The 25,890-nt window shown below is 35.1% G+C and overlaps 1 protein-coding gene across 2 annotated transcripts in view; it reads right to left on the bottom strand.

Annotated features, from left to right (window-relative positions):
* Positions 1-21,981, bottom strand: part of SCN9A (sodium voltage-gated channel alpha subunit 9) — a 70,070-nt gene extending 48,089 nt beyond the window's left edge. The window contains exons 1-11 of one of the 2 annotated variants that reach the window (XM_087819803.1): positions 21,719-21,981; positions 16,832-16,950; positions 16,400-16,489; positions 15,702-15,830; positions 14,144-14,235; positions 12,947-13,153; positions 8,145-8,208; positions 6,757-6,898; positions 5,031-5,237; positions 3,244-3,528; positions 1,187-1,558 (exon numbers count right to left, since the gene is read on the bottom strand). In XM_087819803.1, the coding sequence (XP_087675929.1) occupies positions 1,187-1,558; positions 3,244-3,528; positions 5,031-5,237; positions 6,757-6,898; positions 8,145-8,208; positions 12,947-13,153; positions 14,144-14,235; positions 15,702-15,830; positions 16,400-16,489; positions 16,832-16,950; positions 21,719-21,976 (1,965 nt within the window). In that variant the 5' untranslated portion in view covers positions 21,977-21,981. The remainder of the gene's footprint in view (positions 1-1,186; positions 1,559-3,243; positions 3,529-5,030; positions 5,238-6,756; positions 6,899-8,144; positions 8,209-12,946; positions 13,154-14,143; positions 14,236-15,701; positions 15,831-16,399; positions 16,490-16,831; positions 16,951-21,718) is intronic. The other variant, XM_087819804.1, reaches the window with a different exon arrangement.
* Positions 21,982-25,890: the final 3,909 nt, after the last annotated feature.

Genomic DNA, 25,890 nt, shown 5'->3' with positions numbered 1-25,890 from the left:
AGAGAGGTCACCTGTCACCTAGAAGCACATGCATTCATTCAAACTGAAAAATGTGTGGCCATGGCTTTGATGGAACTTTATTCTCACTTGAAATGCTACATTGTCTGCAAATATGAATATATGAATAAGTAGTATGAGTTCCAAGCTTGTTAGGTTAGTCAAAGACCTTGCTGATATTTAGTAAGGCAATATAACACAGTCAGTGGCCTGAAGCAGTAACCTGGAAGCTCCAGAAACTAGAAAGATCCCACGTTCAAACCTAATCAATTCCTGTAACCACTCAATGACTCCTAAATGCTTGAAATTGTGGCTTTTCTTTTCTTTTTATGTGTGTGTTTATATTAAGGTGTGTTCTGATGTTATGTTTTTATTATAGACTCCCAACCAAAGAGTATTTTTAAAATTGAAAACAGTAAATTTCACTTATGTATGGGAAAAAAGCATAGCCATTCTAAATTATTTACATGTTTTGAAGCCTACCACACATTACACAGAGAGCAAAGTGTGGTGGTTCAGAGCACAAGCTCTGAAACAGAGGGTCTGTTTGAACTTTAGGACTAGCAGTTATTAGCTTCATTCCTCTGTGCCTCAGTTTCTCCCTTGTCAAATAGGGACAATAACATATCACCTCATAAGGCTGTTGTGAATACTAAGCAGAGGTTTGCTATTATTATTGTTATTATTAACAACGCAAATAAGATCCCTTGCAAGAAGGAATAATATATATTAAGCAGTAACTTGAAAAAGATAGCAAATTTCCTTACAAAAATGATATCTATTATCAACTAATAAGATCAGTATTATCATTGCATTTTCTGTGCTGATATATATCTTTTATAAATCGTTTTATAAAGGGATGATTTATGATTTTCAAGTATAATAACAATAGATAAGTATCTTTTTCAAAAATGGGATTTTATATTCAATCATTATGTTGCACACCTGAAACTAATGTTATATAGCAATTATACCTCAATTTTAAAAAATAGGGTTTTAAGTGTCTTTGAATTATATGCCTATAGCACATAGTAAAAGGATCAAGTTAATGAGTTAAAGGTGTGTTTCTACAGAGTATTGCAAAATGCAGAGCCATTCACAGGACCAGAGAAGGCCCCTCCAGCGGAAAAGACTGACTGATGCAAGAACAAGGGTCGAACCATGCCTGAGCTATTTAAAACGTCCTTACGCTGTCATCAGAAGTTGCCTTATCTATTATCACCTCTGGCAGAAGCTGTCCATTGGGAAGCATGAGGGCTGAGGTTCCGTCAACCAGGGAGACCACACCATTGCAGTCCACGGCACTGTTCATCTTCCCGTTCACCGGCAGCACTGGGGGGGACCTACTGGCTTGACTGATGTTGCTGCTGCGCCGCTCCCGAGGCCTGTGGGGCATGCACAACGAGCCCCTTCTGCTCTCATTGTCTCCGAAAATGCTGTGCTCGTCGTCGGCAAATTCAGTCTCAGATCCAATATCTTTTCCTCGACCCATGAAACTAAAAAGACTTGTTCTGCTGCTGCGCCTTTGAGGAAACAGGGAGCCACGATTGCTGAGTGGCGACTGCAGAAAAAAGAAAAGATGACACGTATCTGCTGAAGCACCTAAAAACAGAAGTGCATTTCACACAATTACCATAGAAACCATTGACCTGAGGGCAGGTGGCTCAACACAGGTTTAAAAGAAACACATTTCAAGACAAAGCAATTTAGCAAGAAGGCAAATTCTTCCAACTAAGAAAGAGAAAGGCTGAAAAACCCATCCTTTCATACCAGGTAAATAATTTGCTGCTGCACAGCTCTCTACTCTTCTGGCCTGGAGTGACCTCTCCATTCTTTCTGTGCCATTCATTTTGTTATAAAGGACATATCACTTCAAAAATGGTATTGCAACCTGTTAGATTTTCTTCTACCAATCCTAAAGTTCCATAGGTATTGAACTCTCTTGATTTATTTCCATGCTGTATGCTCTTTGCATTCCATTGCTTAGAACTCTACCTTACATATTGACAGCTCAGTTAAGGTGTCTTAAGAAAGACCTTTTAACACTACTAAGTTTACAAAGTCATAAAGTATTAGAACTTGGAAAAGAAGTTGTCCAATAACAAGGAGGGGAAAAGTCACATTTCCATAATTCATATCCAGGATAAACTGTGTCTATAAACCAAACTGAATGCATATTCTTTGGAAGTATCTAATTCAATAAAAGTCAGTGCTTACTGTATGGAAAGGACAGTGGCAGGCATCCTGAGTAATGGAAAATGTGTATAACAAGGTCTTTGCCTTGAAACTAGCTTGGGGGACTGTTCCTGTCATATTTCTTTTTATTGATATTGCATGTATTCATGTTCTGCCTCCCCAAGTAAAGTATGAAGTCTTTGAAGGCAGGGATTATATCTTTTATTTCTATGCATACCTGACAGGGTCTTGCAGACTTACATCTTAGAAGCTAGCAAAGTTAAATGAGGACACAGATGAGAAGAATAGTAATTGTGAGTGGGGCATTGAAAAGCTAATGGGTGAAGAACAGGTGGTGCTATGCCAGAAGGAAAACAAGGAACAAAATTATCCCACTTATAGAAAACCAGGTGAGCTAAGTGACAAAGGCATAAAAGCACAGGGCATGTAGGTGAGAGCGGAGAATCACGGTGGACTAAGTACCTGAGGGTACAGAAATGTAGAGTGAGGCTGAATAACGTGTGGGTCTTGTTCTCTAGGCAGTAGTTATTCAACAGAGTTTTTTCTTTATTTGATCTGAGCAGAGGGACAGCTTTGATTTAGAAAAATTATTTGGAGGGGCTGTGCCATGGAAAATAAAAATGTCAAGGAAAATAGGTTTGTAGGCAGAGAGACCTGAAAAGAGAAGATACTACTCTAAGGTTAGTTTTTAACCAATATGTGCATTACAAAACATAGACGAAATAAAAATATAAAAGTTAATCTGTAGTGTAAATATTTTTTTCATTTCTACAATGGTTCTCATGAATATTTTCTTTTGAAAATGTGTTCATTGGAGAAGATATGACAATTCCAAAACTATAAACTGCTTACACATTTAAATGGAAAACTACATATATCCATAGGCCCAGCAATCAATAGGTTTTACCTATAAATGCCCAGCAATCAATAGGTTTTTACCTAAAAACATACCAAGAGGATCACTCACTCTGCTCTCCTGAGGTCCCTTTCCTCAGAATAGAACATTTAACCCTCCGTCTGGTGACACGCCTTTGATAGTGTCAGTGGTACCTGATTCGGGGTCGACAATCTCTTTTCCCGTGTGCGCCTGTGGCCTTCAACACCGAGGAGGGAACTTCTCCTGATACTCTCCTCTGATTCCGACTTGGACAATTTCCCATCGTCTCCCTTTTCTTCCCCACCAGACAGTTTCTTTTGATTCTTTTTCTTCCTTCTGTTTCTCCTTTCTTTGGCACTTTTAGAGCTCAGTTTAGATGTTTCAGAAGAACTCTCGGAGAGGCCCACGATCCGGCTTCTCCTCCTGCTTGAATATTCGGCTGCTGCCATCGCTATTGCCTGTTGGGCCCAGATATCACACATGCAGTGAGTCATTTCTGAAGTCGAGGAAACCTGGTGACAGGACAGCTCTCTAACATGAATTTAATTATATTGTGCATCTAATCATACCCCTTGTGTGGGAACAAAAGTCGTTTTCTTTACACTATGACCAGAGAACTTAAAAAATGTGTATTTATTGCTTCTCCTGCACTGTAACAAAGGGCCGTTCTGCTCTGGAATTAACTATTACATACTATTCCTATATTTATAGTAAAGCAATTTTAAACAGTACATGTGCAAGTTTTACTAGGTAATTTCTGGGACATAAAGCATGAACCATGGGATAAGATAATTTGCATATCTTGTTCAGATAATTAACTCAATATTAGCAAAATAATCAGGCACTTTATACTTTAGTGAAGGATAAGTTGTCTGAAAATTAAAATTCATTATTACAGAATAATATCCCAAGAAAATGTGAGAGATTTCTCGAGGTTCCCTAGGAAATTCTTTGGATAAACTAATGCTACTGACCTCTTTACAAAAAAACAATTCTTGTAAAAACTTGGAAAATAACTGTATTGTGAATAAAAAATAAAAATCACTCATAATCTTACCTTCCCAAAATAATTGGTATTACTATTTCTTCTAGTCTTCATATATTTAATTTTTAAATTGTTATAGCAACAACTTTTCCTGTCATGATATTCTTAAAACACATAATTTTATGGTCCACAAATACTCCAACACAAAAACATCATAATGCTTTTAACCATTTTTAAATATTTGAAAATTTAAATGATTTCTGATATTTACTTTTATTAAAATACTGCACTGAACATCTTTCTGCATCAAAGTTTATCTGCCTTCTAAGTTACTACCCTCTCCACGACACATTAGATTCCTTGAAGAGATTTAAATAGGTCAACCCATCAAATATTTGAAATTTTGGTTTTTTAGTACAAACCTTCCCAAACTTTCCCACTAAAGTACCCCTTTGCAGAGAGGATTAAGGAAAAGTCCTCAAAAATTTGTGACTCAGCCCAAAATGGCCACAACCATAAGTATAATTTTTTAACATTTTACATTTTTATCTTAAAAATCCTTACAACATTAACAAAAACTGGCACACATTTTGCTTTCTACCCCATAGAGTATCTGTTAACTTTAACATTAAAATAATTTCCCTTAAACCTTTGTGTACAGTTGTTCTGGGGAAATACATCATGTTTTAGGACTTTGCAAATGCCACAGACACTGAGGAATCACAGGTAACAGGTGCAGGAGGAACAGCTTAGAACATTCTTTGTGGCAGAGTGAGCTATCGTGGGGGGAAGTGGACTGGGTCAGATGCCAATTATAACTCAATCCAGAATTGGTTCCTTCGACCACACCAGAATGAAGATTCAGTTTATATAAAGGAATCCATTAAGGAAAACCACCCTGGGGAAGCCTGAGCATCGACTATTCAGCCTTTGTACTTCTACTTCTAGGAAGAATTTTAAACCAAATAACAATACCTCAGCTTCTTCTTGCTCCTTTTTAAGTCGATCTAACATCTGTTGAAATTCTAACTCTTTCTGCCTCGCTTCTTCGATGTTTGCCTGGTTCTGTTCTTCATAGGCCATGGCAACCACAGCCAGGATCAAATTTATTAGATAAAAGGAGCCCAGGAAAATCACCACAACAAAGAAGATCATGTAGGTTTTCCCAGCAGCACGCAGTGTCTAAGGGGAAATGTTATTTTGTTATTTTAATAACAAAAAGGCTTTTTTTGTAAATTATTTCAACTTGAATGGCATATTAGGCATGGGTAAATTGCGCAATTCTACATAATCTCATGTTATCAAAATATAAAGGGATAAAATATCTTCATGGAAAACAATCAGTATGAAAATACATACTTTTTCAGTATAAAGTATATAGCAATCTATTAAACTGGTACAAAAGTTATGTATAATTCCTGATTATTATCAAATAGAATAGTCCTGAAATATTTCCCCCCAGTCTAAAAATTACTCAAAAACCAGCTGCTTTGCTCAGTTTCAAATTACAGGACCAGATAAAAAGTCATTTGTATTTTTTTCCTGTATATTTTTTTATCCTTTCTATATTCATTTATAATATTTTTAGAAATTAAATAAACATAAAACAGGCCAAAAGAAGAATCTGTGGCAAGTTGAGAAAAGGGATTGGTTATTATTCATAATACAGAATAATCATTTTTGGTCTCCTTGCTCATGGGGAAAAGGCAGATCCCACAGGACCAAGTGGATCACACTGAAGTGAGCAGAGATGGCCATGTGAATTAACAATTACAGTACAAGAGGTGGATGCTATAAACTGAAGAATATTCAAAGGGCATGGAAGTCTAGAGTAAGGAGCAATTGAATCGAGAGGAGAATTTAGAGAAGTGAATTGTGTCCTTAACTCTTGTATTAATTTGTATTAATTTGCTAAGGCTGCCTTAACAGACCAGGTGGCTTAACCAACAGAAATGCATTTCTCACAGTTTGAAGGCTGGAAGTTCAATATGAAAGTGTTGGCAGGTATGGTTTCTCCTGAGGCCTCTCTCCTTGGCTTGTAGATGGCCACCTTCTCAGTGAGTTCTCACATCGCATTTTCTCTGTGTGTATGTATCTTTGGTGTCTCTCTCCTCATGTCTTAATCTACTTTTCTCATAAAAAATCCAGTCAGATTGGATTAGGACCCACCCTAACAGACTAATTTTAACTCAGTTACCTCTTTAAAGGCTCCAAACATAGTCATTCTAAGGTACTAGGAGTTAGGACTTCAACATATGAATTTGGGGGCATACAATTCAGTCCACAGCAATTGTACATGAGAGTTCAAAAAATAAAGCATTGTGAGTATAGGACAGCCTGATTTTTAGGGCACTTCAAACAGAAAAGCATGTGTGGAAAGCACAGTTTTTTTAAGAGAGGTATGAGAGAATATTACAGTATATTTCTTGCTCTTTACTTAGGGCACTACGGGATGCTACATTTACAAAGGCAGGGGGTGAGATTTAGAGATCAAATAAGTCCAGGAAAGATAAGGAAATAATTTGTGATTCAAGAACTATTCATTCTAATAGTGCTGGAAGCAGAAAATGTTTAATTTTATTAACTAGACAATAGAGTTTTCTCCACTCTAAATGGAATAAAACATCTCATATTTAAAGCAGGTAAGAAACATACATCAGATTATGCAATGAATGCAATGCATGTTTCTCTTGGCACTCACCTGTTGGTAAAGGTTTTCCCAGTAATCCTGGGTCATTAGCCTAAATAAGGCTAAGAAGGCCCAACCGAAAGTGTCAAAGCTCGTGTATCCATAATCTGGGTTTCTGCCTGCTTTCACACAGGTGTACCCTTCTGGACACTGACTACATGAGAAAAAAAATAACACAAGTCAGAGTGTCTTTGGATGCAAGCTAAACAGTCCTATAGAAAAGTGGGAAACTCAAGGTTCCTTTTCTAAGGGGACAATATGGAATAATCATGAAGAACACATTATTTGGAGTTAGGAAGAACTGGGTTTGAATCCCTCTCTTACTATGTATTGGTTGGTAACTTTGTAAAATTACTTAAACTTTCCAAGGCCCAGTGGACCTTTTCTGTGAAAACAAGATAATAACACCTATCTCAAAAGTTAAGATTGTTATTAAGTTTAAAGAAGATAATGTATGCAAATTACCTAGCCTAGTTCCTACACATAGAAAGTATTTAATAAATAGTAGCTGCTAGTATCATCATCATCATCATCATTACCATCAACACTTGGAAACTTACACCAGATGTCATATAATAGTTCTTGTATCCATAAAGATTGATATTGGCCTCTAACAAAACTGTGTTTCCCCTTAAATTACTTTTGTAATGAATCAGAATCAAGAATAGTCAAAGCATAGCAATTCTATAAGATTTGTAGCCTTCAGACTTTTTTTTTTTTTCCTAAAATTGGTGGGTTGGTATGTAGGATGCCAGATAAACACAGTGTTCTGAGGAGTCTCTGGGAGCAGCAACCTCATTCTTATTTTTATGTTCCCAGTGCACACAAGCCTGCTGAAGAGATATCTGGGCAGGAGGGGAGCAAGAACAAAACCCTGCAGCAGAGATGAAGTTGGTGTTTAGGAGAAACAGCAAGATGGATATTTGCATTAATATGAGATTCTTAAAATATCTTGACCCAAGTCCATGGGGCCCTTTTTTTCAGAGTGGCCAAATGTCACTGCATTAAGTCACCTACGAGTCAGGCTTGATTGGAGAATGAGGGGAATTTGAGGATGGAAAGAAAGTTTGATTTTCATCATCCTTCTTTCCAGAAAGAAGAAAAACAGGAAAGTAACCAACCGATTTTTGGTGAGGTTTTCTGGAACTAATTTTTTCTACTGTTTTAAGGTTTACAGGATGTACATCTTTTTATTTAAGACCACCTCCAAGTCTTACTTTCAAAGGTGTGCAGTAACTATGAACGTTATCAAGTCTGAACACTAGGGGACAGGAGGAGTCAGATAATGCTGTGAAATCTATAAAAACAATACAGAACCAAAGGTTCTTACCAGCAAATGAATCAAGTATGTTTCCCCCCCTTTTTTTAGCCTTTATACACTAAAAACAAATACTACGTACCCTGAGTCTGTACTGTTACCACACAGGAGAGCATCTTTAGATCCCTCCAAGAAATAAAAATATTCTGTGTAGGAAGAAATTGAACAATATAAGGTTATGGAGTATAAGCTGCAACAGGTAAATTAATTAATATAGACATTCACACACATTTAGGCAATATGCATTTATTTATTTATCTATCTATTTATTGATTGATTCTATTTTCCTTCAAATATTTATTGATAACCTCTTATGGGGCAGGCGATGCATATGATGATAAACACGATAAGAACATTAGTTTTAAAAAGCTTTCTTTATGTTTAGCTAAGGGTGGAGTTTAGAGGAGAAAGACACATAATAAGTACATAAATAAATATACAAGGTATTTTCAGACAGTGATAAATGCCCTAAAAGGAAGAAATTAACACAGTATGATAAAATGTGGTCAGGGAAGGCCTTTCTAAAAAGATGACATTTGCACAGGGACCTAAATGCTACAAAGAAGCCAGCCATTCAGACCCTGGTGAAAAGAGAACCTTGGCAAGGTAAAGAGCAAAGGCCCCGAGGCCAAAATGAAGTTGGTGTATGGAAGAAACAGCAAGACGGCTGGCCAGCCTGGCCACAGCGCTGCGAGTGGGGAGAACTGCGGTGGCGGAGGCAGGCAGGGCCAGGCCGCGTAAAGCTTTGCAAATCATGGAAAGGAGTTTGGATTTTAAATATGATTAGAAGTAACAGAAGTGTAAAGTAGAGATATGAAACAATACTGTACTTAGTGTTTTAAACTGTCACTGTGGCTGCTTTGTAGACCATGGACTGTAGGAAAGAAAGTGTGGAACAGGAATACCAGCTAAGTGACTGCAGAGCGAGGTGTCATGGCTGGAATTCAGAGAGCGACGTGGACATGGAGAGAAGGGGACGGAAACAGTGGGCAGGCTTTGCTGGAGCGTGCCTGGCGTGTGCAGGGGAGGATGTATGAGCTGGTAACGATGGTGCCACTTACTGAGAGGAGGAAGACTGGAATAAGAAGTGGCCTGAAGAAAAACCTGGAGCTTTGCTTTAGCTGTTCTTAGCTTGAGATGATTATCAGGTATGAAACTACGTCTGTTAAGTAGGTAATTGGATTGATATGAGTCTTGAGGTCAGTAGAGCTCAAATCATCATCAAGTAGGAGAGTTGATGGGACTTGATGAGTTAACCCAGAGAGAAAGTGCAGCTAAGGAAGACAAGGGTAAGGAGGGGGAGGGAGGGAAGGAAGGGAAGAGAGGGAAGGGTGTTCCCTACTGACCCCCAAAGCTCTCCAAGAGAGGTGGACTCAGCACTATAAATAAACAAAATTTGTTTTCTGAAATTCTCTAATGAGGGGGCTGATCCAACTGTGTATAATTAAGGTATAAAGGACTAAAAAAATTAATTAAAAAAAAATAAGGGCCCAACTTCCTATTTGGTTCAGGTCAAAGGAATAAACATGTAATTATTAGGAGGCTTTTGGAGTAAAAGTGGAAGAAAGATTTTGAAATCAGATATAATTGGATTCGAATGATGTTTCTCCCCCTTCCTATCTAAGTGAACTATCTTACCACTTGAAGGTTTAGTTACTGCCTCTGTAAAGGGCGGGTAAGAGTGCCTACTTTGTGGAGCTGTGGTAAAGTATAAGAAGAACATTGCATGTAAAGCACTTTGCACAGTGATCCACACATTCTATACAGCTGCTCAAAGAGCAGGGGCTCTTTTTATTAAACTATCAAACAATTTCAGGTAAGACTGGCTGACTTACACATCATCATTTTGTTTTACATAGAATATACAAATTTTAGAAGGCACAAATAAAAATAATAAAGAATCTTAGTTTGAGGTGAATATTTAGGTGAACAACTTTTTTTTTTTTTTTTAAATCCTGTGCCTCGGGGAGGGTAGGCGCGGCAGACTAAGAATGGAGGAGGTTAAGATGCACTTTTAAATATATAAACCTCCAAACTGTGATTTTGAAAGGATTACTTTAGAATTATCCTTTAAAGTAACACTGGTTCATGGCTACCAATCATGGAAGGGCTGCTTTAGAAGAAGGGGCTCCCGAGCTGCAGGTACCAGCATGCTGCAGGGCGAACACACTCTATTCAGTACAAGAAGGGTGACCAGGAAAGCAATGGGAGCAGCTCACCCTGGTCTTGCGGACACTTTAAATAATTCCTAAATAACTAGACTTAAATTGTTAGGCTAGTTAGCCTCAAGAGAACTTAAGGTTAGCATGTAAACGGAATATGTAATGCAAAGAGAAAAGAAAATTTATGTCCACAGTAAGACTTGTACATGAATGTTCATAGCAGCATGATTTACAAAGCTAAATCTGGAACAACCCAGTTGCCCATCACATAATGAATGAATAAACAAAATGTATACACATACAATGGAATACAATTTGCAATAGAAAGGAATGAATTACTGCTGCATGCTACATGCATGAAACTTGAAAACATACTAAATGAAAGAAGCCAGTTGCAAAAGACCACATGCTGATTTCATTTATATGAAATACTGAGAATAGGTAAATGCATAGACACAGAAAGTAGGTTAGTGGTTGTCAGGGGCTGGGGGAGGAGGGAAAATGAGGATTGACTGTCAACCAAGGTTTCTCTTGAGGGAGATGAAAATATTCTAAAATTAGAGAGTGATAGTGGTTGTATAACTCGGAATATACTAAAAAACACTGAACTGTGCACTTTAAGAGGGGGAATTTTATGGCATGTGAATTATTTCTCAATAAACCTGTTAAGTAAATGTAATGTAGCGTAATGGCACCTTTGCAGAGCTTATATTCTAGTGGGAATGGAAGATTAAAAGTAGGGGAATAGACAAATAGACAAGAATGATTGCAAGTTTTAATAAATTTTATGCAAAGAAAATAAATCTGAGATACCAATGAAAGGGCAAGGCTTTTCTGAGGAAGTGGCATTTAGGAGGAAATCTAAGTGACAATAAGAAACATAAAATAGTGTAAATATGTATGAATGGGGGCTGCTGCTTGAGTTAGGAGGAATAGCATGTGGAAAGGTTATTATTTTCATTGCTATAGCTCCAAGGGAACACTTAATAAACATGTGCTGATAAATGAATACCTGAAAAAATATTACAATAAGACCTGGTTTCTATGACACAAAAACAGGTAGGAAACCAAAGTCAAACTTGACACAAACATCTCCTCTCTAAATATGTATTTCAGAAGAAAAATCAAGAATAATGTATAGAATTGAGGGAAAGGATTATGGAATAAAATTTCACTGTTAGCTAAGCTGCCATTCACTCATGTGTCAAGCCAACATGAAGACATATTGCAAAATTCAAGAACTCTTTCTCTATTTTGGGGAGAAAAATTGCTTGAGGCCATTCCAGATGCTTAAAAAAAAAATCATTCAAATTCCAAACTCAGTAATGGAACCAAGAATCAGAATAAAAGGACTAGCAGTAATCCTAGTAAAAAAAAGGAAGTTTAAGTAAAAGTTGTAAACTGATTCACAGGAGAATGTAAATGTCAACAATTGCCCATAAGATATATTATTTTTATGGCATGTAAACTGAGGAATAAAATTCTTTGGAAATTGGAAATAAAATTTAAGATAATATTAGTAAGAATCAGAAACTGCAAAAATAAGTAAAGATAAAAAAGAAGGAAAATATGCAAAATTCCTCATCAAAAGCTGGTAGTAAAAAATTTTACCAGACTATGTTTTTTCTTTATTTACAGAATTTAAATAATTAGCTAGATTTTATTTGCTTTTACTTTCCCCAGTGAGTGGACAAGTTCACATTTAATAATGTATTAAAAAATGATGTATAGAAGTCTTTATTATCCAAGGAGAATCCTGACCTCACTCCCTGACCTCCTTCTGTCACAGGCACATACATTTGACAGGTCTTGTTATTTATACCCCACCTCTGGGTCTAATGATCTCTTAAGGCTCATGGGTTCATGTGGGCAACATCATAAAGACATATTGCAGGTGCTAATCTTGCTTGATCTCATTCTCACCCAATTATTCAGTAGAATAATTGTTTAGAAAACATGCAGTTCATGCTTTCTGTAACATACTCTAAAATATACTTGTGAATTAAGCAGACTTCTAAGGCTATGTGTGCAGACCTTCTCATATGGTATCTACAGAACTAGTTCTGATAAATTAAACTTTGATGTGATGCATTAGCTAGATTGAGGAAGCCATTAGAAAGAACTGTAAAGCTCATCACTGGTTATAAGGAGAGTGCTGATAAGTCTGAATAAACTGTCTTGCTTTACACAACTCTTTAGAAATACTATTGTGATAGACATTTTAAAATGTAGTAATTAATATTATATTATGATTAATATAAGTATATCATGTTATAGTTATAAGTATAATACACATGTAAAATATAATTATATTATCATATAGTAAATTACACTATAATATAACAAATTACACTATAATAAATAGGTATGAATTATACAATAAAACTATAGTATGTAAAATAGATATCTTATGATAAAATGTAATAATTAATACTATTAATTCATAGCTAAACTGATTTATCTAGAGTGATTATTCTTTTTTTATCTTACAGTAATTGAGAATTATGAAAGTATCTCATGTTTCCAATACTAGGACTGCTAGAAAGCTCTGAAGCAGAGAGATTTATAAAAATATAATATGATCCAAATTCACACTGTAGCAACTTTCTACACATTTGAATATTTTTGAAATAATTAAAATGAAAGCAACATGTCATTGTTAAAATAGATCAATGCTTTTAGCCTCATTTCAACCTATGAACAACTGTAGGGACAGTCTTACTTCTGTAGAGTTCTTCGTCAAGAGTGTCCAATGTGTTTAATGTTTCATTATCGTCAGGTAAAATCCGCAAGCATTTGTGCTTCAGGTTGCCCATGAAGAGCTGCAGCCCAATCAGCGCAAACACGCTCAGACAGAACACAGTCAGGATCATGACATCTGAGAGCTTCTTCACAGACTGGATCAGGGCCCCCACGATGGTCTTCAGGCCTGAATGCAGGGGGTAAAAAAAATAGTATTCATAATGCAATAAAGCCTCTGAATGAGAAACAAACACAAACACAAGCTTCCCTAGAAATGCATGCACTATATCAAATCAATGACCTTAAATAGCCTAACTCAAAAAAAGCCCACTAGGTCAAAACAGTGGATTTGCTGTTTTATATACATACATATTATTTCTACATATTATTGCAAATGATTAAAATTGTAAAATATTTCCAAAGAATAACCAAATGTCAAAATGAAAAATTTGGTTATTCAAACCATATCCACACGCACTTGTAAAAAATAATTTCTTTAAAGTGCCATTTCAGTAAATTCTTGTCAAACAAACCATTTCTCTATACACAGAAACAAAGAGGCTGAATTGCAATGTATAGTGACAACTTACTAATTTTTGGTTAAGAAATGGTTTGTTGAGGAAAGATTAAAAAAAAATGTGTCATGCGATACCTTCATGCTGATATTTTTTTCTCTCTTTTCTTAACTTTATGAAAAGCAATTAAAACAAATTGAAATTTTCATTCCTGAACAAGCCAAATGGAAAATGAACTGTTAGACAGGAGGGAAAATTTCAAGTTGAGATGTGAGCCAAATGGCCATCTTCATCCTCTAAGACCCATGCAATTGATTAAACTCAAAGGCTGACTTTTAAGGGTTCTGAAAAACATAAGAAATTAGATTCATTAAATTTTCATAAGAGAAAGTTTTTCTTGTCTTTTCTCCAAATGATCAAAGTCAGCCCCGGTGTTTAACCCCACTCTCACCTGGAATGACTGAAATTGTTTTCAATGCTCGGAGAACTCTGAATGTTCTCAACGCTGAGACATTGCCCAGGTCCACAAACTCTGTCACATATCTGCAATAGGGGAGTTTATACACAAACACAGTGACAACACACACACAAACAAACAAAGAACAACTCCCAAACAGTTGGAGTCATGAGTGGCCTAATGCTTCACACCAGTCACTTCTTACCTGGGATTACAGAAATAGTTTTCAAAGCTCTCAACACTCTGAAAGTTCGAAGAGCTGAAACATTGCCTAGGTTTACAAATTCTGTTAAATACCTGTAGAATTAAATCAGAGTTATTCAGAATTTAGATAGAGTCTATGATACTTACCTGTGCCTTTAGTCAAGGTATTTCCTATGTTTGGAACTTCTTATTTAAAGGCATAATTCTGCAAACTTTTTCTTTCCTATCATAACCAATTTTATTTAAGTAGATTTTATTGGACTCATTTGATGTGAGCAAAATACAAATATATTATCTAAATGTTTTCATAGACTTAAATGCCTAAATAAACAATGAAATGATTCAATTATTAGGCCTCAACATTATGGTTCTATAGACATTTAATAATCCTATAAAACATCAGTGGTAAATCTTGAAAACTGTATGCTAAGTGAAAGAAGCCAGACACTATAAGATTCCATTCATGGGAAAAGTCTAGAGTAGATAGATCCAAAGAGATGAAACATAGATGAGTGGTTTCCAGGAACTGGGGTGAGGAGGGAATGGAAGTGACTGCTTTTTGGGATGATGAAAATATTCTGAAATTAGAGAGTGATGATGACTGCACAACTTTGTGAACATACTAAAAAACACTAAGTTTTATATTTAAAAGAACATACTAAGTTTTATACTTTAAAAGAGTAAATTTTATGGTATGTGTATTCTATTTCTATAACAAAGGAGACTCCCCTGAGAAATGCCAGCCCTGTTTGACACAATGTTGTCTTATCAGCAGGTGGTAGGTACAACTGTAGTCCCATGTGATCATGAAAGGAGGAAGCCTGATGGACAAGGTGGGACAGGGGTGAGGGAATCAGAGACTATAACTCTAAAGATGCTTTGGTTTTTGTCTAAGTTCCTCCAATGAATATTCACTACTTTTACAATTCAAAATGATAGAGCAAATATTGTATCTAGGTTTGAGATTAAAAAAAAGTTTTTGACAAATATATTTTGGAAGAGAGTAGCAATGTGAATAAATTAAAATTATATGTTAATGAAATAGTTTTCCCTTGAAAATAAACTGTGGATGCATGCATAATATATATACAGTGCATTAATATTAGGTTCAGTGCGCAGTGAAATCCCTTATAAAAAGATATACTTCTATATTTTAATATACTTATTAGCGCTTGAATAGTATAGATTAATAAAAAGGGCACCATACTTATAATCAAAGACCTGACTTTTTTTCTGTGATTCTTACAAGTTTTATTAGTTTTTAAATAAGAATTTGAAAAATGTGTGAACCTAACTGGCGTCACATAAACTGTCCATCCAAGTGCTGGATGCGGAGGGAGATGCTCAATCTTAATGATGTCACACACTTTTGAGTGAGAAATGATCTTCCTGAAAAAGTTAATATTTGCCTACAAATATCTAGCTTTCATACAGTTTTCTTTAAATGTAACCAATATATGCAGGAAAAGTTAGACCTCAAAGCTTTGTTTTTACTAAAATACTGTGCTGTCTGTGATTTGCATGAATTTGCGATTTAAAAAACTGAATGTAGTACTTACGCAAAAACAATGACGATAAAATCAAGCCAGTTCCATGGGTCACGAAGGAAAGTGAATTCTCCTACACAGAAGCCTCTTGCAAGGATTTTTATAAGTGATTCAAAAGTATATATTCCAGTAAAAGTGTACCTAGACACAAGAATCCATTGGGATACTGAATATGAAAAGAATACAGCACCATATGAATTTTTATAATTTTTCCCCCTGATCAACCAAAGAAAGGCATCCAATACAGTGTGGCTGAAGGTTTATGAATCCACTCTATTAGAATAAACTACATTCAAGGTCTTTCTGTAAAACCTTAAAATGTCCATGTCAGAAACTCTTACAGAAAGTAGAGGTACTGAAAATTACTAAGAACATAGGTTTAGATTTGCCTAGAAAATTCCTACACTGCTCCTATCAGAAATACACCCAAGGAAAGACATATGTAACATATCTAACAATAGGCAGAGTGTCTCATAAGTTCATTCTTCTGGAAAAGACTGTATCATCTAATTATTCTATTCTAATTATTCTATTCTACTGCTAGCAGGTTAATACCATAGAGGAGAAAAATAATAGTTTAAAGAAAAGCAACTATATAATGGGAAGATAAACACCACAACTGTTATACATGGAATAACTTCTTGGTAGGAAAAGGAAAGATAAAAATGATAATACTAAGACCATATTAAAATGTACATATACCCACTTACTCTACATTCTTGGCCCAGTCTGGAGGGTTACTCATGGTCATAAATATGCAGTTCGTCAGAATAGTGCACATGATAAGCATGCCGAATAAGGTAGCTTAGAATCAAGGAATATGATGGAAGACCATGGCAGGAGCCTTGAATGATTAATAATAACACCTGTTGAAATCTTTTCCTTAGAAAATAATTGTAAATAAATTTATAGACTTTTTAAAATCTCTTCAACATGGGAGTAATAGGTAAAAGTAATTTATCCTAAAATGTTAAAACTGCCATTCTCCCCATCTTCTCAGAGACCTACACCAAATTACACTGAAATGATAAACTAAGACTAGTCTTTTCAGGTGCGAAAGGACTAAAAATCTATATTTAAATAAAATGGCAAAAACTACATTTAAAAAAACCATTGCAAGTAAGCATTTTTAAAAAGGATATGAATGTACTAAAATCTTAATAGATATTCTTCTTAGAGGACTGAAAGGAGAGAGCATGTACAAAGCAGGTGTGGCATTGAAACGGAAGATTGCTTTCCCTTTGTTCAATACTATGAATGTCTGCAGGATCAAAAAGAAAACAGGATGAAATTGAGAATCCAAAATTTCAATCTAGTACATTAATTTCAGCAGTTTACCTGTCCATGTGGTAATGTCATATAAAAGAAACACTACCATCAGACCCAAGCAATGTGGTTCCAGTACCATTGACTCAGCTACATATGTCATGTTGGCCAGTAACTACAGGTTCATTACTTCTCAGCAAGTTAAGAAGTGAACTATTGATGAGCATGTGTTACTTAGAGTCCCCAAAATACAATGTCTTCTCTTTTTGATATCCTTTCAACATCAGTATCAATAACTTGTGGCCAATTGGAATTAGTTTAAAATATAACTTCTTTCATTACATTGCATTGTAAGCAAATCAAATAAAAACTATCTATCCCTGATTTTTACCATAACACCTTAAGACTTTTAATATTTGTGGGCTACTGTTATGGTTTGTAGCAAAGGCTCCAAAATATGAATTCCTTCAAAAAATATTTTCACAAATTTAAGAAATATTAGAGTTTGAAGAATCCTAGTCCCTGGATCAATTTTCCTATTTTAGATGTAATACTAATAAAAGCTAAAATAAAAGGACACAAATTAAAGTACTTGCTTGCTACTATCCATGGTAATTTTTTAAAATGATACAAATAGAACCAAACATTCTTAAAATATGTTTTCTAACCATTATTTAATGAGTGACATTCTCCCTGGATTTGTTATTTAGTTAAAACATTTAAAGCCCAAACAAACAAATAGCAACAATAACAAAACACTAAAACAATCTAATGTTTTTGGATTGAAAATCAGAAAGTCCAAGTTCAAATCCTTGTCTTACTTTTCTGCACTGGCAGGCAAATTACTTGTGTTTCCTAGAACACATTGACTTGGTTTTTTTGTTGTTGTTTCATCTGAATTTTATATAAGTTTATGAGTGGACTTTCTGTAATCAACATTTTTACAAATTGGGGACATAAATCTGAATATTTTGCTTTTTAATTGTATGTGGCACTCTTCTCAAGAAAAAGAACCCGAATCTGTTATTTTCAGATGCCCTTTTCTATTCCTGGTCTCTTTCACTATACTAGCTATGTCTAAACATAATCTAACATAAAATTCACTTTTACATTGAAAATTAGTTTTAAAATTAATACCCAGTGTTTGAGTTCAACTATGGTTTTCTTAAATCTCAGTATACTGTGCTTGTTAAAATTCATTCATCCAGTGTTTTCTACAATTGTGTGGTGATCAACTATGGCACAAGGAGCAACGAAAGGAGTTTGAACATAAATGACGCATGAGTTTTGCATTCAAGAAACTTCCTAGAAAAGTGGTAAGACACAATAACTCTAATATAAGACAAGAGGTGACAGGAATCATACAGAGAAATACAAATGGAGGAGTATGAGAGTAAACGGGAACAGGGTGCATGTCTGTCAGAATTACAGGGAGCCTTCGGGAACCAGAAGTCACCTGAGCTAATGTGAAAATCATGACCTCACTACCGAGCCTTGGCAAGATCAAATTACCTTATACTTGAAATTAAAAAAAAAAAAATTAGTTTGCAATTTTTTAATTTAAATTGCCAATTTTCATTGGCATTAAAAACTTTTTTAGGAATGTCTGGGTTTATAACCACCCTGGAGTTAATTATGGGTAGGAAAAGTTGGTAAGCATCAGAAATTTTAGGGATCAGTCTGAGTTTCTTTAGTAAATCCTAAAATCCTATTAGCAAATGCATTAATGTCAAAGTCTGAAAAATTCTTTCAATTTTGCTAATTTATTTAAGAATTTATTGAACATAAAATTAGAGTGCTTAAAAAGCAAAGGCTTTACAGTTGGACAGATATGATTCTCAATGTCATATCTGCCCTTCAGCAGCTTGAGAGCTGACAGTGTCTGTGAAGTTTTTAAGTTTCTGGTACTTTTGGCTGGAGCAGCAGCTGCTATATAGGCAACATATGATCACCAAGGATATGAATATAATAAATCAATGCTCCTATCCTCTTAATCCCCACACTAGAGGGTGATTGGTAATTTATTCTTCTTAAAGACACAAACTTTCACTTATCATAAAGGCACCATTTAAAACTATTAAAAAGTACTTATATCTTCATCACACTTAAAAATAAAGCCCTAACTTCTATCATTAGTTTAAGTGTTCTTTGTTTTAACAAAGCATTGATAATTACACTCAAATATAAATTAAAATCTGAACCCAGGTCACATTAGGGTCATTAAGATTTTTAATCCAAGCAATGAGTATAATGTAGTAGAAATTAAGTTTTTATCAGTAAGTGTGAATAATGTGAAATACTGAGGAATCAATTTTTAGAGAAGTCAACCCTAAAGCTGCAAGCAGAAGTCAAAACTATTTTTATCAAGAATGTTTGAGGAACTAGGGCAAGGCACAAAAAAATGATCATTTAAAGCTCAAACTGAAAAGAAATAAGAGGACTCGGTTATCCCTTTGTACATTTTTTTCAGATATTAACAATAGAGGACCATGAAAATAGATTACTTTGACCCAGTTCTACCCAAGTTTACTGATGAAGTGGGTTAGGCTTCTGATGTGGTGCGTGTTACATTACTTGAAAGGAGCTGGGGCGAAGGGGAGGGGCCTATTATACATTTAATGCAAACATTTTCCCCTTACTTCCCAAATCACTTTAAGCTAATATTAGTTTATACCCCTGACTTGAGGATTATTCCAGAAAAATTCCTTTCCTCCTTAAGAGGTAGCAAGTTAAGTAATATCCAGGCCAGCTTTGGGAATGGGAAATACAGAAAGTATCTATGACGAAACAGGAATTTTTCAGGATGAAGTAATAAGTAAAATGAGAAAGTAGTTTTTGACTGTTTCATTACTTATTCATTCATTATTTCATTCATTTTTTTTTTAAAAAAAGTTAGCATTGTGGTTGCTACACAACAGAACCTAAACTAAACTAAAAGGTATTGCACAATAGAACATCTCAGTAGGGAGGCAAACCAACTTGAATTTTAAAAATCTAATAAAAAATTTACTAGTGTGTAACAATTTTGCAAGTTACTTAATTTCCCAAACCCCTATGTCCCATCTAAAAATAGGATATGACTACCTATCTCACCAGGTTGTGATAAATAAATGTGCTCATTTGTCTAAAGCTCAGAGACCCTCAATACATATTAACATTCTTCCTTTCCATGCCAGAGTACTGACGGCATAATTAGAATGCTATGCAATATTTCGAGGGCTTCTCAAGTATTCTGCTTTCTATCACTGTGCCGTCACCTTGAGATGCTGGTTTTGATGTGAAGTAAAATACTAGATCTCGCTAGACACAGCAACTACCACCAAGACATACGTGTTTCTACCATCAAAATGAAATTCATCACATTTTATGTTTCTCAAGACATTTCAAATGTTCTTTATTTTATTTGCTAGATACCTTATCAAGAAATATTCCCTTTCATTTATTTCTTAAATAAATCCAAATGATTTTTAAACAGACTTTATCATGCTTTTCCTGACCTTTCAAAGATGAGTCTGCAGGCTCTGGTGCTGCGTGCAAAGCATTGCTGGAGAAAGTCATGAAACTGCTGATCTAATCCTTTAATGTCTCACTTTGTCATCTTTAACTTGGTTTTGTGAAGCCACTGTGCCAAAAATGATTGTAATCCCCTTCCCATTTTCTAAATAGAATAACCTTTTAGTAGTTGCTTCAAACTTTTTCCCATTTTCTGGATGCAATCAACACCTTCACTCTGCTGCTCTCAACAATGACTCTCAAAAGGGCATTTTCCACTCCTGTCCTACGGAAAATATTAACATGCATTTTCCCTCTGATGTGCCTACATTTACTCCAACCTATCAGACTCTTAAATCCATCCTCTTAATTGCCACTCAAGCCTCAGACAATAAGGCTTCTCTCCACTTTTCTAATGCAAATACAGTCTGACCTGTTGCTTGTCCCTTAAATTAGCAACTACCTATATTACTCTAATCCTCTGTATTTTTCACCCTGGCTGAGAATAATTTTTCTTTACTTTCAAATGTGCTATTTTATGCTCTATGTGTAAAAGGTTTTCAATTGATTTGGTACCTCAAGTGACCATCTTTCTGGTGGAAAATTTCTCAACATGCACATGTCACCACCTACTTCCTCTTTTTATTTGCTATCGAACAACATCTCGCTTTGATTTCCATCATCTAACACAAACAGCTTCCAAAAAGTTACCAACTCATCCTCCTTGTTCATGCCAATAGCCTTTCTCTATCCTCAACTTTCTGAGTAATTTTAAGAGATGCTCTTTTCCCTTCTTCTTGGAACAATGGAAAATTTTCTGATTTATGCCCTACCTCCCTAACCATCTCCGACTCTTCTTTCTCTTCAACACCGTAAATGAAGATCCTCTCCAAACTTCACTGTTAGGTGAGCAATATTATATATTCTCATGGAGTCAGCTGTCACCTCCATAAAATACACTCTGGACACATCCTCAGGACTTACTTGTCAATTGACAATTCTTTTGTTCCTACCGTATGCATTTAGGGCATGTCCAAACAGGCACAACATTATACTGAACACTTTTAAAAGATTAAAGAAATCAAAATAGTATGACAGAAAACAGTTTCGATAAAAAATTAGAGAAAGTACCTATTCTGAATCCTATATACGTATTTACTTGAATATTTTGGTCATGATGTGGTTTTCCCCCTAAATTCCACTTCAATTTAAAATAACTTTCCGTACAGAAAGAAGCAGAGACCGCACCACTGCAGTCCCAGGAAACTCACTTTTTTGTCTGCGTAGTAGGGGTCCAGGTCCTCCAGGGGCGTGGACACCATGCCTGGAGGGATGTCCCCATAGATGAAGGGCAGCTGTTTGCCAGCTTCCAAGTCACTGCTTGGCTTTGGGCCTTCTTCATGATCATCTTTCTTTTCTTCTTTGGGTTCCTTTGTTTTACCTTCAGCAATGCGTTGTTCAATGAGGGCAAGAGACTGTTTTGTGAAGTAGACAAAGCTCTGAGGTCCTGGGGGAGGCAACATTGCCATCTTTTCATCCTGTATATTTTATTTCCCCTTCAGCTCCTTCCTAAGAGGCCTAAGTGGAAACAGAAAAATAAAGCCTTAAGTGTTTGCCAGCCAAGGATGGCACATCAACCTAATACTAACAGCAATCAATATTATTATTAATGGGCAGCTTTTTGGTTTCAACTACAAAAAGTAATACAGAATTATTAGCATGTTGAGTGAGCATTTATTAAGTGACTACCATGTACAACACTTGATTTCCATGCTTTCTAAGCATCTTTATTTAAAAATTTGAACTTAATACTTCATTGCTTTTAAAGTAAAAAAGTGATAACTTAATGAAAAACATTTTAGTTTCCTTTAGTTTTCATCTGTATTCACTTTTAGTGCAATTCGACTGAACTTTCCTCATTTAAGACTTTATGACTGCTCTGCCAGCACCATTCTCCGGGCTCTCCTCTCACCTCTCTGATCTCTCAACATGCTCACAGGCTCTGCCTCTCTCTCGGGGAAACTCATTTCTGGGAAATGAGGTGGTGGGAGATTGTTTACTCTATTTTACATATTCATTTTTTTACAATAAATACATATCCCTTCACAAATCAAAAAGAGATATATTTCTGTTTCGAATGAAATGTTCTGCTTTAAAATTTATACATCTGATTTGGTTTTTCTGAAAAAATGGTCTTTTTATGGTTTATCACACAATTGAGCCTGCCTCTTGCCCTGTTATATATCAACACATTTCTTTTTAAATCTGCTAACCCATCTTCATTTAAAATGTTTTTACCAAATACTTAGTCTGGGCATATTACCACATGAGATATTTAGAACTATGAGAGTAATGAAAAAACACAGTTTTGTCTTGAAGGAACTTAAATTCTAAAAAGGGACACCAATCACACCAAATCATACAGCAAGGACAAGCCTGGTTTCACTGTAGTAAAGAAGAATACTATTAGTCTAAATAACTGGTGTAGAAACAGAGAAAGAGATATAGACATGTGACTTAAGCACAAAGTTTTATACATTTCTGACATAAATTCCTGGGTTCTTTTATCAGTCTCTCCAGTGGTGGAGAGCTAAATGCCGCTCATAAGTAGTTAGATATATAGCGACATTTCATGGGAGAGAATATGCGGAAAGCCATGCGATGACACATTTGAAAATAAGAGCATATACCTCGTTGTAGATTTAGAATTGTGGACTTTTATAATTATGACCAAAGAAGAACAGCTCAGTCTACCTGCTGGCCCCAAGCAATTGATATTATTGCTTGTGAACAAAATCTCAGTATTTAATTGACTATGTGTTTGTTGGTTTGTCCTTGGTTTTAAAGTATTTTACTAAGATTATTTACTCCATTATTTCTATAAACTCAATACTATTAAGAACAGACATATATATTTTGATTGAAACTAAAGTGTAGAAGATTTTTTAAATAATGTAGTAAAAAACAAGGGACATTTGCATGTGTACATGCAAAGGCAGAATGATTCAGAAAGATAAGAATGAATGGTGACTCAGCAGCTCCACTACTAGGTATGTATCCAAGAGAACTGGAAACATATGGCCTCACAAAAACTTGTACCTGAATGTTCACAAAAGTATTATTGATCGTAGCCAAGAGAGTGGAAACAACCCAACTGTCCATCAACTGATAAATTCATAAACAAAATGTGGAGTATCTACACAATGGAATATTATTTGATAGTAAAAAAGTAAGTAAGTATGGATACACGTCACAGCATGAATGAACCCTGAAAACTCTGAGAGCGAAGCCAGGCCCAAAAGCCTGCATACAGTACGATTCCCTTCGAAATGCTCAGAATAGGCATATTCTCAGAGACAAAAAGTAAATTATTTCAGGAGGCTGGGTGGTAGAGGTGATCAGGAATAACTGTTAATGGTTATGAGATTATTGGTTAATGAGAATAAGGTTTCTTTTGGGGGTGATAAAAATGTTCTACAATTAGATCATGCCAGTGGTTGCACAGCTCTGGAAGTACACTAAACACCACTGAATGTACACTTTAAAGGGTGATTTCTATGGTATGGAAGCTACACCTCAATAAAACTTAAAAGGTGCTAAAAATGAAATCATGAAATACATAAAAATTGTCCTGAGAAGAGGAAATAAGTTTATTAAAATGGAAACAAATGTACATACTCAGCACCAACCACCTTGAGTCTCTACAGGCTCAATACAAATATGGAATTGCTTTTGGTTTGATATTAATTCAAGAGATGCTAAAGTTTAGTTCTAGCGCTTAAAGGCTAAGCTTGGTACAGTTTATAAAACTTTGGTCACAAACCAGGTGACTTGATTCCAGAAGTTAGTAGCCTTTTAGAAACTGAACATCAACCTGAGAAATAAGGCAGTGAGTGCAGCTGCCACTTGGGCTTAGAAGATTCCTCAACACTTTGGAAATCATAAAGGCGAGGGGGAGAGATTACTTCCCTTGACAGATTTTCAGTGTACACATACTTAAGCTCCTGGAGAAAGGGTGGCTAAAGAATTGGTATTCTTGTACAGTACATCCTACTTTGAAGTGGAGGCTGTCACTTCTTTCAAAAATTATTTGATAGAAATTCAGGTAAGTAGATGTCATGAACTCAAATGTCCAAATACCAGTTCCACTATTCGATATTCCTATTATCTTCCCCCCTGCCCCCTTCCCCTCACTCTCTCTTTGTTTTTGCACACTAAAATAGGTACAAACAGTGAGAGTGGGGGTGATGGATGTCAGTGGTACCACATACGGGAGATATTTTTATGATCAGGCTAAACTAAAGAAGACCTGCTTAACATTAGGGTCTTTGCAAAGTAAGTTGAAGAGACCCTGATCAGATTCCATCACCATCCTCTAGTTTGGAGGGTATAGGAAAATCTGGATGATGGGAAAAAATACAAACTTTTTCAGCATAATTTTGCAATATCTATCAAAAGCCTAAATATGTTCATTCATTTATACTCCCAAATAACTTCCCTTCTAGGAATTTATTCAAAAGCAATAATATCAGATGCCCTCTAACATTTATGAGATATTTATTCAATGTTTTTATAATATTAAAAAATTGTAATCTATCCAAAAGTCTAACAGTCAGGGTTTCATTAAATAAAAAATGAGCATAATGTGAAAAACTGAGCAACTGAGTAGCCTTTAAAGAGTGCTTTCAAAGACAATTTAATGAGTTCTAAAAAAAGAGTTATAATGGGTAATTAATGGAATGCAGGTTATATGTTCACAAACATACATGTATATTCATCTCAGTTTTAAAAATGTGTATAAAATAAACATGAAATTAAATGTACAATGTGTTTAATGAAACTTATCTGAGGAATTGTGGAGTATTTTTATTAATTTTTAATATTTTTCTTTATTTTTCAAATTTTTACAGGAAAAATGCCATGCTTTTAAAATTCAACAAATGTATTTGAGAAGTGAAGCCCAAGCTTATTTGACCTAAATTTAATAAAATCAATATTTATTATTTTCATGTTTAATTTGCATTTTTGAAAAACATATTATATTTTCACTTATTATTATGATGGCATTTTCTTTGGAGTGAGATCACGATACTGCACACACAAAAAAAATACTTTCTTGTTCTCATAATTATTTCACTCACCTAATTTCATATTAGGAGATAGTATAGTGTCTAATACTGTAACTCCAAACTACAGCTCCCAATTAACTTATTAATGTCAGGGTGCCAACTCTATTGTGGCTCAGGTAGGATACGTGTGTATTATGTCCATATAATTTTATAATATGAATAATGCTTTTATAATGATTATCAGCATACTTTAAATTACAATATGAAATCTATTTTTTTAAAAAATGGAATTATTCTCTTAAATATATTTTTCATAGAATTCCTTTAGCAAGAAGTTTTCATTTGACAATTTTCAACATTTCTTGCAAAAAGCA

Source organism: Miniopterus natalensis, chromosome 8 (assembly GCF_054644295.1).
Source record: "Miniopterus natalensis isolate mMinNat1 chromosome 8, mMinNat1.hap1, whole genome shotgun sequence".
Lineage (NCBI taxonomy): Eukaryota > Metazoa > Chordata > Mammalia > Chiroptera > Miniopteridae > Miniopterus > Miniopterus natalensis.
Note: the sequence above shows the minus strand (reverse complement) of the source record. Positions and strands in the feature narration are given on the sequence as shown.